This window comes from Topomyia yanbarensis, chromosome 3, assembly GCF_030247195.1.
Source record: "Topomyia yanbarensis strain Yona2022 chromosome 3, ASM3024719v1, whole genome shotgun sequence".
In the NCBI taxonomy this organism is placed as follows: Eukaryota; Metazoa; Arthropoda; class Insecta; order Diptera; family Culicidae; genus Topomyia; species Topomyia yanbarensis.
In genome coordinates, this window is record NC_080672.1 from 138861858 (window position 1) to 138878550 (window position 16693).

Here is a 16693-nt window from a genome sequence, read left to right on the forward strand (position 1 = left end):
ACACGGGTTTAGGGGATTGTGTATAGGACTGGATTTTATTCGCGTGACACCCAGACTTCAAGCATCCTAAAATTCAGATTAATGTTGATTTAGTTTGAAGCAAAACTGAACCAGGTTCTAACCCCAACTGGTGTCAAAATATATGAACTGACAGCGGTTGGGGTTGCAACCTGATTTAGTCTCGGGGTCAAGCCAAATCGGCATAAGCTTGATCGGAAGAACCGTTTGACAACTATTTTATTTTCCTCCACTGTTTCTCTACGAGTGTGGCAACAATGCACAAATAGAGGAGCCAATTTTTTCTGCTCTTCTGTAGCGGAACTCACACAATATGGAAGCAACACACAACAGAGTGAAGAGGTATAACAGAAAAGAAAAGAGCTGTGGTTTGCATCAAAAGTGCAGTGGTTTTTATTCTCTTAGTTCGCTCTGAGGTGTATGCCATCTCCAGGGAATAGAAATAAATATAAAAGAAAAACAGATTTGTTGGCAGCTTCCGATAATCTTAATTATCACAGTTTTTATAGATTTTTGCAAAATATTTTTCATGGCGGCTGCTTAAATTAATAGAATGCTGCTAAATGCTCGATAATCACTTTCTCACGGACAAGAACTACAGGGTGATTCATCATTAGGTTTTTTTTAACTAGCAAACATAATTAAAAACGAATTGAATAGCGAAATCTTTATTATCACTCGAAAGAACATTCTTTGACATTTTTACTTGAAAAAAAAAATGTTTTAGATGATGACCATAGCAGCGCTTGCAGGTTCCATTCACAAAGCCCCATAGAAAAAAAAACTCTAGAGCTGTGATATTGCGCGATCTAGACGCCCACGGCGTGAAATAAAACGTTCGCAAAATTTCTCCCGCTGGAATTCCCTTGTAACATTACTTGTGTGGCGCGTGGCACCTTCCTCTTGAAACCAAAAGTTGTCAAGATTACGGGCTTTAAGTTCAGATAGTAATCAGTTCACAGCGAAGTTCTCGATTTATTATTTTTATTTCGAGACTGATCTCAAACAAGAAAGCTTTGACGTATAATTTTCTCCGACGTTAAATGCTAATGCGAATCTGTTCCTAGTATGCTAGTTTTCAATACAACCGTCACTGTCATGACTTGGACTACAGTATTATTTTGACACAGTAAAACCAAACTAATCCGTTCGCGCATGATATTTTTTGTCCCGACAACCTGATTTACCATCCGGTTTCTAGGTTGATCCTTCCCAGAGGAAAATAAAAAAGAGGAAAGACACCATTTTAGTGGACTCCGCTCGGTAGAATAATTTAAATGTTCCATGTAACAGAATTGATCTTCTAAAAATTTTGCTTGAGATACGATATCACATGTTACTAGTTTTATTCGAAGTCGAGTCCCCCGGAAAATCATACCAATGGGCAGTTATGCTCGAAACGACGCGGAGTTAACCTCAAAATCCTCATCGCTCGACAAAATGTATAGTGATTATCGCCGACCGGGTCGCTCACGCTATTACAAGCTTGCGAAATTGCTCTGATTTCAATCTAGCCAACAGCAAGCGCTCATTACTTCCGCGGCAAAAAACAGTAGCAGTAAACAACGATCAGATCGTCTTGTTACGCGGCACACCGTGTTGCTTGGCAAAAAATTACAAACAGTACTTTCAAAAAGTAGCCAACTTTCCCGCTATCATTATCGGTCGTTCCATCGCGAACTGTGACGGTAATGATGCGCTCAGACGCCGCTCGTGCATCTACACTGGGCGTAAAGCTCCCGCATAGCTGAGATATAATGATAACACATATAGAAGAACGCTTCCCAGTTCAGCAGCAAGTTAGCCACACCGTTGAGACAGTCATCCAGTTCTTCCTCGGTCGTTTCCGACTGTCATTTTATTGTCACAGTTGATTAGCACTTCTAACGCGATGCCCTCGTTCCTCGTTTGCATCGTCAACCACTTGATGCAAGGAAACGTCCTTGAAGGGTTATTCCTGCTCATCTTACGTTTATTCCCCCCTTTCCTGGCTGCCACTGCGTTGCTACGACTTGTTAATGCGGATCGATGATTTGCATCATCTTTCCCAGTTCGTACGTACAGTGCATTCGCCAGGCGGTCTGCGGTTTCTGCTCCCGGAGATCCGCATCTGGCTGTTTGTGTAAGTAACTAGGTACACAATGCATAAGGAGCGCCTCAAGGAACGGTCGACGAAATGAGTGTTTGTTGGTGGCAATTCCATTTGACCCTCGCTCAGCGCATCCATTCAATAGAACGAAGATTGACGAATGGGAAGAATGAAACTGGCAAAGGGACTCGGTTTCATTTCCATCTTCCACGCGAGTCACATGTCATGCATGCTACATACATGAAGCTGACGATGTCAGGGTTTGCTTTTTTATCATTTAAATTATGCTGCTTCGAGTGAAACTATTCGATAATTGAGCCGGTCTGCAAAATGATATAGTCTGCAGCTGAGAACGAGTACAATTCCATACCGTCTAGGATGGTTGACTTTTCCCCGGAATCGTTTTGTCTGCAATTGAGCCTTGTGTACGCGGAATAATTTGATTAATGTAAAGAAAAGAATGTGATATGTTCTGTTACTACACAGGGTTGAAAAAGATGCTACATGGCCTTTTGTTGACCATGTAGAATACCTAAATAGACTAACATCGATTACCATCCAAATGATGACTAAATTATAACGCCTGTGAGAAAAGTGTCGATTTTCAACAACTTTAAAACGCTAAACTTACTAAATAAAATAGTTCCAAGTTGTTATTTCGTCGTAAAGAATAAGGTAAATCGATACCACTCACCTGCTAGTGCGATGATGAGTTTGCTGCTGCTGCTGTTGTTGTTGCTGCTGCTGCTGTAGTTGTTGGTTCAGCCCGGCATTCGGCATACCAATGATTCCGCCACCACCAACCCCACCAACACCTTGCACACCAGGCGGAATAGCCTGCGAAGTCGGTGTTTGGGGCGAGAGTATCCCGGGTGCACCAACTCCCGGCATACCGGGGGGCCCAATCGGTTGCGGTGGCGCTGGCTGACCCGTAAGCTGCTGCTGCTGTTGCATTATAGCCGCATCTTCCCGAGTCATTGTGCGGTAGCCCATATCCTCATCGTAGGCCATTTGGTTCTGATTCGGATTCGTCTGCATCGACGGTGGAGGAACACGGCCACTTAGCACCTGTAGTTGAATGAAAAAAGGGGAAATGAAAGAGCATGATTATTAAAATTTCCGTGAAGGGTGCGGAAAAATCGATAGCGCTCGCAAAGGATGGACTTTCCCTATGACTCACTCACCTCTAGCGCGTGCATCATGGCTCGGGCGAACGCTTCCGCATCCTGTTGGCTGGAGAAATTCAGTCCGTAGACATACTTGGAATCTCGCCATTGGTGGAACGTCGCCGTCGCCTGATTGTACTTTAGGCCTTTAATGATGGAGCAGTTGATGACAACCTCGTGATCCTGCAACTTGCGACCGACCACTCGGAATGTGTTGTTTTGCTGGTGGTGGAAGATCTGCACCTTGCTCAGGCCGGACGAGCTGCCCGACGGGATCCATTTCTTTTGGCCATCGTCGTACACCATCACCGAGGCGCGGGCACCGATTATACTTTGCTCGCTGAGAGTAGGAAAGGAAAAAGAGAAAAATAAACAATGAAAAGCCGCTCAAAATAAATAGGTCAGCAGTAAAAGGTTCAATAATCTACACATGGTCGATTCAGTTGAATGTTTAAACAATTCGATTTCGATAAGTTGTGTGATCTATCATTGAACACAGTAGCAAAATACTCTCTATTTCTTCTCGCTTTGATTGCGACCTAAGCGTACCTTGATTTCTAATGAGCTCCTTTTGAAGCTGCACTTTTAACAAACCATTTCGCAACCACCCTTGCTGAAAACCAACCTGCACCGGTGTGAGAATGACGCAAAAATGAAAAACGTATCCCTAATTAGCTAGCTTTTAGTCCCCACGTCAATTCATATCCGATTCATTGTTATGGCTGTTGGCGGCGGTTGTTTACTTTCAGCAGCAATATAGCAAAAGCCTTCTATCATCTTCTCCATACCCTTTTTCACGCTCGACTGACCCCCGCGACCGTGGTGAGTGAAACTGTTATTTTTGGTATCTGGTCGCCCGTCCTATCACAAATGCCGTGTTTTTCGTTCATGTCTGCTGCTCGGCAATCGATTGTGATTTTTTCCACGGTTTTCAATGTATGACACAACGAACTGACGGCTGCGGGTTATTTCAGTACAGAGCAAGATGGATGTATCTAGAAATCATAAATCATTCTATAAGAACCTAGATTTATGGGCAATACTATCAGTGATAACTTGATTGGAGTGACTTTTTAATCTGGAGAAAACAGATCTAACATTTGAGGATGTGACCAGATCTAACATTTGATTTATAAAATAAGATGCATTTGTGATCAAACAACGAATAATTATTTCGGAGCAGAGCGCTACATCTAACACCGCTCGTCTTTCGATTCGTGCAGATATTCCACGATTTTCTGCATTAAGTATACGTAGATTCGTTAACCAAGAAGTTGTCTCTTGCCGTGGCACGTAAACTCCGCAGATCTCCTTCATCTTGGTCTATTCACCTTCCCGGTGCGCAGGTCTTCAGATTCGTAACACTTAAGTATTCCACCAATTCAAAGCCTGACAAATTTGATTGGTTACTAAAGAAAGAGATTTTGAAATTTTACAAGAAGATAGGATGTAGCTGTTGAAATTCTTTATTCAATGCTATCATTATCTCATTTTTTAAGATTTGACGACTTAGTCCGGTCTGACTTAACACCGACCAACTGCTTATCCTTAAAGAATTGGACGTGTAGTCATGCAATGCCGGGGCATAATCTGTGTTGTTTTTCTCTCAGCAGTTCTCTTTCTAGAGTTTTTCTACTATCTAGCGACATTTCCGAAAGCACCTAAACGGTTTTAGAGTTTCACCAAAAATTTCAAACTAAAACCGCACCAAATCTACGCGAACCCAAAAACATATAATTCGTAGACCTCATGAATAAGTTTTGGAATATGATAGACACCCTCTAATAGGGATCTTTAGGGGTATTCGGGTTACGGCATTTTCTTATGCAGATTGTTAATGTGAGTTAATATTTCCATCCAATCCATGCAATCACTGTAAAAATCGATTCTTTAACAAAAGCCCGGAGGGTCGAGTGTCATATACCATTCGATTCAGTACGTCGAGATCGGAAAATTAACTAACATTAACGGAAGGTAGACTGATCAGACTTTTTCCATAGGTGTCGAGGAGTTGGTGATTTGGAAGGGTGTAATGCCTAGGATTTGCTCCAAGCAAGCGATGCGACCTGTAAAGCATGGTTTATTAGGTAGTAGTTCACGATCACTCACAAAAGAAAATATCTTGTTTAGTTTTTGGTTCTTTTTAAACTCTAAGTAGCCGGCTACCGAGAGTATCCTATGTTTTCTAAACAACAGCAATTTGAACTCCGCACAGTCGACTGTGGCAGTATTGGAAACAGGAATCAGAATATATTGGCTTAAATGGCACGTTCCCCGTATGTAGTCGGGGATTTGTGCCTTGCCGTGTGTTTTCATCATTTCCTGAGCGGAATGAAAGGCCAAGGAGGTGTGGGGAAGTAGAATTGGAAGGGTGGGAAAAATAACAGCACAAAACAAAAATAAACAACAGGTAAGTTAAACTCACAAGTAGTTCAACTTGCCTGTGAATAAGCCTAAAGCTCTTTACCACATTGGATAAGAAACTTTAGTATGTCTCTGAGTTTCAGTCGTCCAAACATGGTTTCGCCTATATAAGGACGGCTGAAGACTCGAAATCGCAATTGCGCTACCGCTGGACAGTTGCACATCAGATGATATGAGGTTCCGTAGTCGGATTCACAAAGATCACATGAAAAAGACTCAGCGCGCTGAACAGTTGCCATGTGATAATTGAGTGGAGCTTCGAAAAATGTAGATTTTTCGAAGCCATTGGGCATGGTTGTTCTAGAAACGCCTTTGTTTGGCGACACGTTTGTAGATTTCTCCAATAATTGTGGTGCTCGGACGAAGCCGAGGACCGTATTTTTCCCTTATCCAACTTGTCGAAATTGGCAGCGCGGGCTCAGGACCAACGAAGTCAATCGCTGAACCTGCCGTGGCCAATTCGTCAGCCATTCATTTGCAGTAATACCGCAATGTCCGCGCACCCAGACAAGGTAGATAGTGTTGACAATGCTTAGTTCTTCGATTTGGGTTCGGCACGCGATCTTGGACCGGAATTTGTCTGAGCTAAGGGCTAAGGGCCTTGATTGCAGCCTGACTATCGCAGCAGAAGTTTATAACTCTGCCGGACAAACTGAGTTGAAGGGCCGATTGCACCCCACACATAATCCCAAAGATTTCTGCTTGTACAGTATCTACCTAGTGAGTGAGATTGTTCCAATCTCGTCCCTCCATCAGAGAACCGTCAGTGTAACAGACCACTTGCGTTTGTTGTTGTCTTTCCATAAAGCCAGACAACCACTCCTCTCGAGAGGGAATCTTCATATGGAATGTCCTGTAAGGAAAACTACAAGTGAGTGTAATATCGCTGGGAGCAAGAATATCTTCACCCCATGTAACCATTTGTGACCACAATCGTGTATGACAGGTAGCAAGATCAACATGATTACTGTTCCAAAGCCCAGTAACCTGCAGTCTGTATGCACATGATAGTGCTTCTTGTTTAAGGTGTATGTGTAATGGTTTGATATTTAGACGTGCCTCAAGAGCAGCAGTCGGATTCGTGGCGAAAGCACCAGTCAACGCCATGAGCGCCATTCTTTGCAGATGGTTTAGCTTTGATTAGACTATCACCACCTCTCCCCTCTGCCACCACACAAGGCATCCATATGACAGTATTGGACGTACAATTGTCGTGTAAATCCAATAGATGTATTTAGGTTTGAGACCCCAGGTCTTTCCAAAAGTTTGCACTGCCCGAAGGCCATGCACGCTTTCTTGACTCTGAACTCAATGTGAGCAGACCAATTCAGTTTGGAATCCAATATGACTCCAACGTATTTGACTTGATCTGCACACAGTAGCTCAGAATCAAAGAACTGCAAGGGACGAACCCCGGTGGTTATTCGCTTCTTCGTGAAAAGAACCATTGAAGTTTTGCTTGGGTTAACTGATAATTTAACTTGTCGACGCCACTGTTCGACAGCTCTTAATGCCTGTTGCATTAAGTCAAAGATTGTTCCGATGCAAAATCCAGTAATTAGTATTTGGTAATCGTCAGCAAACCTGTAGGCTGGAAATCCAAGCTCATTGAGTTTCTTCAACAAGCCGTCAGCTACCAAGTTCCATAACAAAGGTGACAGAACGCCGCCCTGAGGACAACCGCAAATACTCAACTTCCGTATTTCAGCCTGTCGCAGTGACGAGCAAAGTATGCGGTTACTAAGCATTGCGTTTATCCAACCCGAGATACATGCAGGTATCCCATGACCGCGCGTCGCTTCCAGAAGACTGGAAGGACACATTGTCAAAAGCACCCTCAATATCTAGGAATACACCCAAGCTAGATTGCTTGAGCGAGAAAGCTTTCTCAATGTTGTAAACAACATCGTGAAGCAGAGTGATCGTTGATTTCCCACATTGATATGCATGTTGCATTTTGTACAATGTATATTCAACTAAACTAACGTTCCTGATGTGATGATCGATTATCCGTTCCAAAGCTTTCAGAAGAAAAGAACTTAAGCTGATAGGCCTAAAACTCGGGATATACCCGGTTGCAAGACTGGAAAGCAAAATCTTTTTCAAGACATGTTTAAGAATATCAAATCCCTTTTGCAGTAGCACGGGAAGTATTCCATCTTTTCCGGTTGATTTGTATGGAGCAAAGCTGTCAACTGCCCACTTGACCGATTCAGTGGAAACCAATGTGCGTGCTAACGCCAACGAGTCCGAATCGCCAGAATGAGATCTGTGAACATTGTTCAACTCCGGATCGACACAACCTGGAAAGTGTGTGTCGAAGAGACAATTAAGAACATCTTTTTCGTCCGTCACATAAACACCATCTCTGGTTTTTAAGGAGTTCATCTGAAAATCATTCGATTTGGAGAGAATTTTATTTAGAGGGCGAAATTGGATAAAACTGTAACTGGATCCACGAAATTATTGCGACACATTCAACAGGGCATAACTTTTTTACCATTGGGTAAAAATCAACCAAATTTTGCACACTTTCTCATTGATGTGTATTGTTTACATGCTGTCAAACTCGAAGTCGTGTTTTCCGATTCAACGAAAATGGAGGTGAACCAACGCGAGTCGAGAGAACAAAGTCTTTCCAAACACTTGGAATTTCCTGACCTGTCGCACCGGCAGTTGGGAAAAATGTTGAACATTCACCATTCAACCGTCTCCAGAGTGTTGAAGCGGTTCCAGGAGCGGTTGACGTTGGACCACGGCAAAGGAGCTGGAAGAAAACCGGGACCGGAGAACAAAAAGACGGAGGGAAAGGTGAAGCGGATGATTAAAGCAAATCCCAACGTCTCAAGCCGTGATTTGGCTAAAAAAATCGGCATGTTGCAGAGCTACGTCCAGAATGCAAAGAAGAGAGTTGGACTACATACATACAAGGTACAGAACTTCTCAAACCGCGATGCGCGCGGCAACAATCGACGGCTAAAACTCGGGCACGGAAGCTCTACGAGAAGATGCTGACAAAATATGGCTGCTGTGTGATGGACGACAAGAGCAAGTTCTATGTGGACGACAAATTTAAGAAGAAGAAAATGTCGAAGTTCGCCTCCAAATATCTCATTTGGCAGGCCATCTGCTCTTGCGGACTGAGGAGTGAGCCTTTCGTGACAAAGGGCACAGTAAATGGCGAGATCTACAAATCTGAGTGCCTCGAGAAGCGCCTTTTGCCGTTCTTGCAGCAGCACGACGAAGCTCCGCTATTTTGGCCAGATTTGGCATCATGCCACTATTCTAAAAGTGTCCTGGAATGGTATGAGGCCAATTCTGTCCATTTTGTTCCAAAGGACATGAATCCGCCAAACTGTCCGGAGCTGCGCCCGGTGGAGCAGTACTGGGCAATGATGAAGCGGAAACTTCGGAAGAGCAAGAAGACAGTCAAAGACGAGAAGGACATGTTAAGAAAATGGAAAAAACCGAGAAACTGGTACCGGATGACACTGTAAAGACTTTGATGGAGAGCATCAAGCGAAAATGCGTTCAATTTTACACTCAAGGCTCCATCGATTAACTTTTTTTTTGATTTTTGAAGTAAATATATGTATAAAACTACCCTAAAATTTTGGTTTTATTTTAAACATTATAAGAAAATTAGCATGACATTTTCGGTGTCGGAATAATTTCGTGTTCGTCCTTTACGTAATTTCGCGTTCTTAAATACGAATTTAAAACCGTGTGTCCATTCGCATATTCGCGTGTGTTCTTGGATGATCGCGTAGACCGTCAATCTGATACTTGGTTTTCAGTGTACGCGTCAGATGCTTGAAGAGAGTGAGTTCTTTTATATCACTAGAGTTCCCGGTCATGTCGCCATGGAACTTGTCGTTTAGTAATTTTGAGCGTCATTTTTTTTGGTCCAACATATATTAGGCTACCGGGGGTAGATAATAAGAGCTTCCGGATGTGACCGATACATGATCGCGCGAACATGGGCGTTTGTAGGTTCAATCTTGAGACCGCGTTTATAAGTTTATTAGTGCTGAAACATTCACTTTATTACTCGGGCGTTTTCATGTTTGCGAGACCGTGGGTGCTTTGGCGTGCGTGGATAATCGCGAAGGTCGTAAGCGTTTGTATGTTAACGTGCTCCATATCACTAGATCACTATCGCCATGTAGTGGATATGTGCTTTTTTTCGATTGGTCCAACTGAATGCATGGACCAATGCTACTATGACCGAGGGTAAGGAACTTTCGGACGTGACCGATCTATGATCACGCGAACACATGTGTTTGTAGCTCCGTGGTGCGTGGACGAAGTTCAAACGTTTGTATGTTAACGTGTTTGTCGCGGCTGCTAGCGTGTATGTAACATCGCGTGAATAAATTCGATTTCATAATCGTGTGACCATTGGTATATTCGCGTGTGTTCTTGAATGATTGCGCGGACCGCGAATCTGATGCTTAACCCTTTCATGCCCAACTTTTTTCTAGTGCATGTAGGGTTTCAAAACTATTTTTCCTTGAAAATGGTGAGATCAAGAAACACGAAAAGTCCATTTTCATAAAGATAGGTGCTTGCCATGCAGTGTTAGAAGCTGCTCAATTTTTACCTTCCAATACTCAATACAATTCTCCAAGAATATTTACAATAGTCCAATTGCGTGGAAAACGTAGCCAAAGACAGCCTAAATTGATAAGATTTATCAGTTTTCTATAATGTTGCACCATAACGTAGATATATGAAAAAATCATTTTCCGTTGTCAACGTAAACTGTTCCTGGCAGCACTGCTCCATCGGAATCCAATCAGACTAATGGCAATAACGTCGCTTCTAGGGTTGATCCTTGTAACTGTTATTACTCAAATGAAAGACAATAGCCACATTAATTAGCCTTACTTGTTTTTGTGATCAAATCTTGCCTCAACAAAAAGTTATAGCTGTTTAAAAACGTTGTTGTCCACAAACAACATGGGCATTAGGGTGGCACGAGGATGTATGAAAAAAATGGAATACCGCAGAACCAAGTTAGAAAAATTCGCATTTCTAAGTTTGTATGGAGTTTACCATGAGAAAATAAGACATTTTCGTTGTATTCATAAATATGCCGCGTGGTGCCCCTGAAAAATATATTGTGTGCTACATTCTATAGATTCAGTCACGTAGAACAACTTCTTCTAAAGACAGTTCATAGCTATGACAACTGGTTCATGAGTTATTGCAAAATTAAACTTTCGTTGCCCTGAAAGTTATGAAAATAGTGCTGTCTCTGGCTACCCGGCGACCAGAAGCTTCAATCAAGTGAACCTTGACGTATTTGTTGTGGTCACCAGTTGTACCGTTGGCGATAAGCGGAAATATAGTCCAGATGGTATCATCCGACACATGTGATCTAAAGGGCTTGGGATCGAATTGTAACAGAATTATTTTTATGTATTTTTTGTGTACAATAATATGCGTTGAGCAAATTAAAATTGAGACGAGACTGAATCGGGAAAGATTTCCGTTATTTTGAAGCTCAACTGATGTTCATCACATTCCTGTGGAGCAGGAACTGCTATAGAGTGCCCCGTGAACTGAAGGCGGGTTAATTGAGTAAGTGGCCAATATCTGTCACTATACGCCAGCAAGAGTGTCTCCGGCCGTGAAGCACGATTTGCTTTTGACCAAAACTTTTGAACGAATCATCCAGGGATTAAGATTGGAGTAGCATCGTGAATATAACGTTAGATCATAACTTTGCCAAAATCAAATAACACGTAAGAAATAACGGTTATGATCTCCCTTATTACTTTATTTGAAACTAACAATTCAACATAACAACGTTCCCGCTTTACAGGCAGTAAAAAAATTGATATATGAAAAAAATTAAGAATCGAACTCATGTCCTTCAGATTATCTATTTATGACGCTCGGATCTGAACTATAAAACCGCCTATGTTGAAAGCTGCCTAATTCGGTTTATGACTGGCATATCACGGTTAACTTGATTGAAGTATCAGCCAGAGTATCCAGATCAATTCAATTTCCACCAACGACGTAGACACTTAAGCATTGTATGAAGAATAATATTTGAACCAGAAGTTGTAGCCTATTACACTCTTCGGGAAAGTTGTACACGGTACCCGTATCTACCGAAATTAGCATAGCATATATTTTTAGAATACATAGGAACGTGTCTACGAAATATTGAATAATGTCGATCGTTTATCCATGTTAAATCACATACAAACTTTAAACCATTTGTGCTAAAATATAGTGCAACCTATCAAATCAACATTTTGCATGGTGGAATGAAGTCGTTTAGCGAGTAGTTTTAGATCGGTTCCACTGAATTCTAAAATTTGTGCCACCCTAATGGGCATGACTGGGTTAATTTTCAGTGCACGGTTCAGATACTAGAAGAGATGACTAGAGTTCTCGTTCATGTCGCCATGGAACGTATTGTCTAGTGAATATGAGCGTCACTTTTTCTATTGGTGCAACTGAAGGCATGAGACTAGGCTGCAAGGACCGAGGGTAAAGACTTGGATGATTGCGACTACATCTTCGCGTTTACGACCAAGTTTGTGTTATCACGAGGGCCACGAGCGTTTGTACGTTTGGCATGAGAGAGATTATGAATGTGAATGAGAGAATATGGAATTCTTTGTCTTAGTGAGTGTTAGCATGATTCTAATTTAAGATATAGCAATGAAAAAATAGCATGCCGAATGAAGAAAAAAGATGCAGAAGGAATAAATAAAAGCGTATAAATTGACCGGTACATGAGTAGTGGAAAAGCAAAGTACTAAAAGTACGACAAAAACAATCTAATGGAGTAGTAGAAACACGCATGAAACATGCAATTAAATTGCTTGTACTCATCTAAATGCCAGCGAATGATAATTTTTCACCATTAACGACAATTGCGTTATGTTAGAATTTTATCATGCTATGCTGACCGGGAATGGATGATTCACGTGCGTCGTACCTTAATTTATACAATCCAATCTTCCCGAATGAATCGATTCGAATGCCCGAATTGAGCACCGGAAAAAGTACCCATGAATCCTAGGAAGAGCTACCCATTATTCTATCATATACGCCAGTCCTGTATCCATTCGCTGATCCAGCTATCCCAAATACTCAGACAAACTGATACACAGATTGGCGTACGAATAGCACATAACAATTGAATTAATTGAATTAATATATTGTCTTCGAATTAATAAATTTTCGTACAGGCTGAGATACTATACTAACTTAAACCTATTTTCAATTTGAACATTTCTTTACTTAAGTTAAAGTCAAAATGATGAAGAACGCTATTGAAGAGCTGACAGCAAACATCTACCGGGTTATTCTGGCCGTACTGCGTGCGATGAGTAGAGCGCCGAAAGAAGTCCATTCTCCGCAGAGACCTACCAGGAACGTTGAAGTCCAGCTTAACGAGAAGCAGAGGGCAGTCAATGTTGTCAGCGAGAAGATCGAACACAAAAAGTCGCTGCAGAAAAACTGTCCTGTTTCGTAGCGTAGGCAGGTTGATAAGAGCACAACGATGCTCATACGGTGGTAGTTCAAATCGATATCGCCAGGGAAGCCGTCGAAGGGCATACCGGACGAAGCTCTTTTGCACCCGTTCTATGCGATTAATGTGTACGGTGTGATACGGGGCCCAAACGATAACTCCATACTCTAGAATGCTGCGTACCAGACTGATGTACAGTGCCTTGTACACAAGTACTAAAAACCACAATCATTACTGCGCTAAAATTAGTAGGCCTCTACTTTTACCTTTCTTTACTAGTTGATCGATAATTTGGGCTGCTGCAGAGTATGAAAAAACGCAAATAAAAAAAGGCCCATGAGCCCTCTCGGTCTCCTCGATGCGCCACTATCGAGGCGTAATGCAATAACCATCTTAAAGCAATTGTCTTTTGGAGTATCTTTGAAACTAATGCAAAAAATATGCTTGTTGATATTTGCAATACCGTCAAATCCAGCGAATTAGAGATTTCAATATGTAGGGTAAAATGGGGCAAATCCGACCTAGTAAATGGTTTTGGCTGTAAAATGCTTATTTTACATCGGATCAAATCGTTTTATATACCAAATTAAAGGTTAGACTCCTGGGCAAATTTCTGTATATAGCATTTTATTTGGATCTTGAGAATATCTTGAGATACAAGTGTTTAACAAAAATGTTCATTTTTGCTGTTTTCAAAAATGGTGGGGTAAACCCGACCCCCTATGTTTTTGGTTGGTTTAGTGCAGGTATTACTCAAATTTTACGGTTTTTCAATGATAAATCAATGAATGTTGTGTTATTGAATTGTAACATGAAGAAAATGAAGTTCAATGTCAATCTTGGAATGCTAAAATCACGAGCAGTAGCACGTAATGATATTCCCATGTGCATCGGAGCAATTGCTCGACGAATACTATATTCATCACGTTGTTGTGTCTTTCGTTCGTAATTATGAACCATTTTACATAAAAATAATAAATAATAACAATAAAAATATATTTCAATTTGATAAATAAAAATTTTCTTAGTAAAAAAAGCGGTCGGATTTACCCCAATATTTAGAGGTCGGATTTGCCCCACCACGTCATTGTTCGTTACGATGCAATTAAAAAAATATGAAAAAGGTTGAGCTAAATTCATCTATGCACTTTGTAGGACTTAAATCAAATAATTTAATCCACTTACATTTATTATGCAATCACTTTAACAATCAGAAATATCCTGTAGTCAATGATGCACAAAAGTCAAATCAAATGTTGTAAAAACACACTTTTTGTCGTATGAGCATCTCAATATAGACTAATAAAATGCTGTCATACCACCATTATAATTATTTTCGATGCTCTACATGACAACATTGATATAAGTTCGCGTAGTGCTTCTGATTTTCGGTAACAGAGGGGGTCGGGTTTACCCAACGGTCGGATTTGCTTCACCTTACCCTAAGCAGTAGTATAAAAAACTTTACATGCATTTTTCTCGAAATCATGCCTTTAGTACCATGAATATCTCAAGAACCGTTCAAGCTCTCTTCTTTCATTTTGTGATTAAAGGCTTATTAAATTATCTATTCTTTGGCCCATTTTTTAGCGAAATTGGACTATTAATATTTTTTCAAATACACAATTTCGATTTACTCATATTAGACTAGCAGTCAACGAGGTGGAGCAGTTACTAGAAGCGAAGTAAAACAGTTACTGGAGCTTGGTCTTAAGCATACATACAGCTACACCACGTCCGTAATCACATACTGGTAACGTTGATAAGCTAGGGTAAGTGCAATGCAGTTCCCTGTTTACACCGATGACGTTGAAATCGAAGCACGTTCACACGATCTAGCACCACCGCACCTAATCAGAGTAAATTCAAAATTCATGCCGGAATATGGAGAAATGGCACTCGTTACGAGCGATACTTGGAGAAACCTTTTCAATGGCGTTCACAAAGGCGTTCGTGTGTTTGGTATGTAGCTGACCAAACTTATCTCTTCCTATCTGTCTTTTGTAGCCAACATTAACAGTAACTATAAACCAATAGCAGATAACCTAGTCAGGCTCCCACGCGCCAGTTCGGTAGCCAGATGGCACATTACGGAAAGTCATGTGCCGAAGCCGAGAAGAAAATTCAACATACGCTACTAAAGAACAACCAAAAGGTCACCCAATAACTGATGCATTTTGTATCTATAAACCTGTTGCCAGTACTAACTGAGCAGAAAAAAACGATTGCACCTAGTACCTCCAAAACAACACCCATCAACGTAAGAACAAGACAAAAACCTGTTCCATCTATCTGAGAACTACCGGTACAACTGTAAAAACATTAATTGTAGTTAGATCAACTTTAAAAGAACGTTCCCTTATGATCCCAAATCCAAAGTGTGTCCTGCGACGACTCTATGAACTTCTGTCACTCACGCTAATGCACTAAGCGGACGTCGCTATGATAATATAACAAAATCGTCTTAGAGCCCAGCGGTTACTCGTTCACGTCAAGTCATTTAAATTCGTCACGCACTAAGGGAGGAGACGTAAGTAAATTATTATTTTTGAAATTTCCCATAGATTCCTGATAATATGGGTGTCAAATTATTAGAAATTGTCTCAGAAGATTGCATCTGATTGTTCTGGGACAATTTGATGATTTCACCTGGCAAATGTTTCCAATGGGACTGTGATTGATCGTAAGCAAAACAAAGCAAAGACCTGTGAACTGAAGGTTAAATCATTCGATGATCTGTAATAATAAAAAAACAACTTCCAAAGTAATTTTAAGTATTACGACACCACTACTGCTAGGATTCTTTTCCATTTTGCCGAGTAAGCAATCTGATATGTGCATTTTTCATAATATCTAAGTTTCCTCTAAAGGTAAAACTAAATAAAATAGGAACCCAAAAAAATTAGAGCCCATTTAGTTAACTCAAATTGTTTGATCTACATCATATTGGCAATATCGTTCTTCCCTACAATCCAATGAAGAGCTAACACACAAAATAAAGTAAAATAAAACGTAGCTTGTCAAAGCCCATGAGCTTTCTGCGTATCCAAGAGGCATCCATTTATATGTTCCTAGGTCAATAAGTTGAACCTGCTTGGTTAACAAAATACAACCAGTTGCAATGAGTCATATGAGGGTAAGCAGTGAAAAAGTCGAATAAAGATCTGACCGGAATACTTGGAAAATTTACTTACACAAAACAAGATTTCTGACAAAATTTCAACAGAGAACCGGGATGTGTTCAACTACGTTGCAACTGCCAAAAAGAAAGCTGGGCTTTGGTTGTTTAGATTTACTAAATGACAATCTTATACACCATAATATGGCTATTTAAAACAGAACAAATCCATTGCTATACAAAGATCTACAAGTTCATCCAGTTTAAAAAGAAATCCTGCCTCCAAATAGATGGGCTTTGAGTCTGACTTCTAGCATAAGACGCCTTCCTCCCATTCGTAATGTACTGTTCCAAACTTTTTCTTATTTTAGGGAATC

At 40.9% G+C, this 16693-nt stretch overlaps 1 protein-coding gene across 7 annotated transcripts in view; it reads right to left on the bottom strand.

Moving 5' to 3' along the window:
- LOC131693254 (protein enabled) overlaps positions 1 to 16693 on the bottom strand; it is a 94475-nt gene that overhangs the window by 76175 nt on the left and 1607 nt on the right. For all 7 annotated transcript variants that reach the window (XR_009306190.1, XM_058980935.1, XM_058980934.1 and 4 more), the window contains 2 exons: positions 3292 to 3613; positions 2802 to 3175 (listed from right to left, as the gene is read on the bottom strand). Coding sequence is in view for 6 of the 7 variants with exons in the window: in XM_058980935.1 (XP_058836918.1) it covers positions 2802 to 3175; positions 3292 to 3613 (696 nt within the window). In the remaining variant the exon portion in view is untranslated. The remainder of the gene's footprint in view (positions 1 to 2801; positions 3176 to 3291; positions 3614 to 16693) is intronic.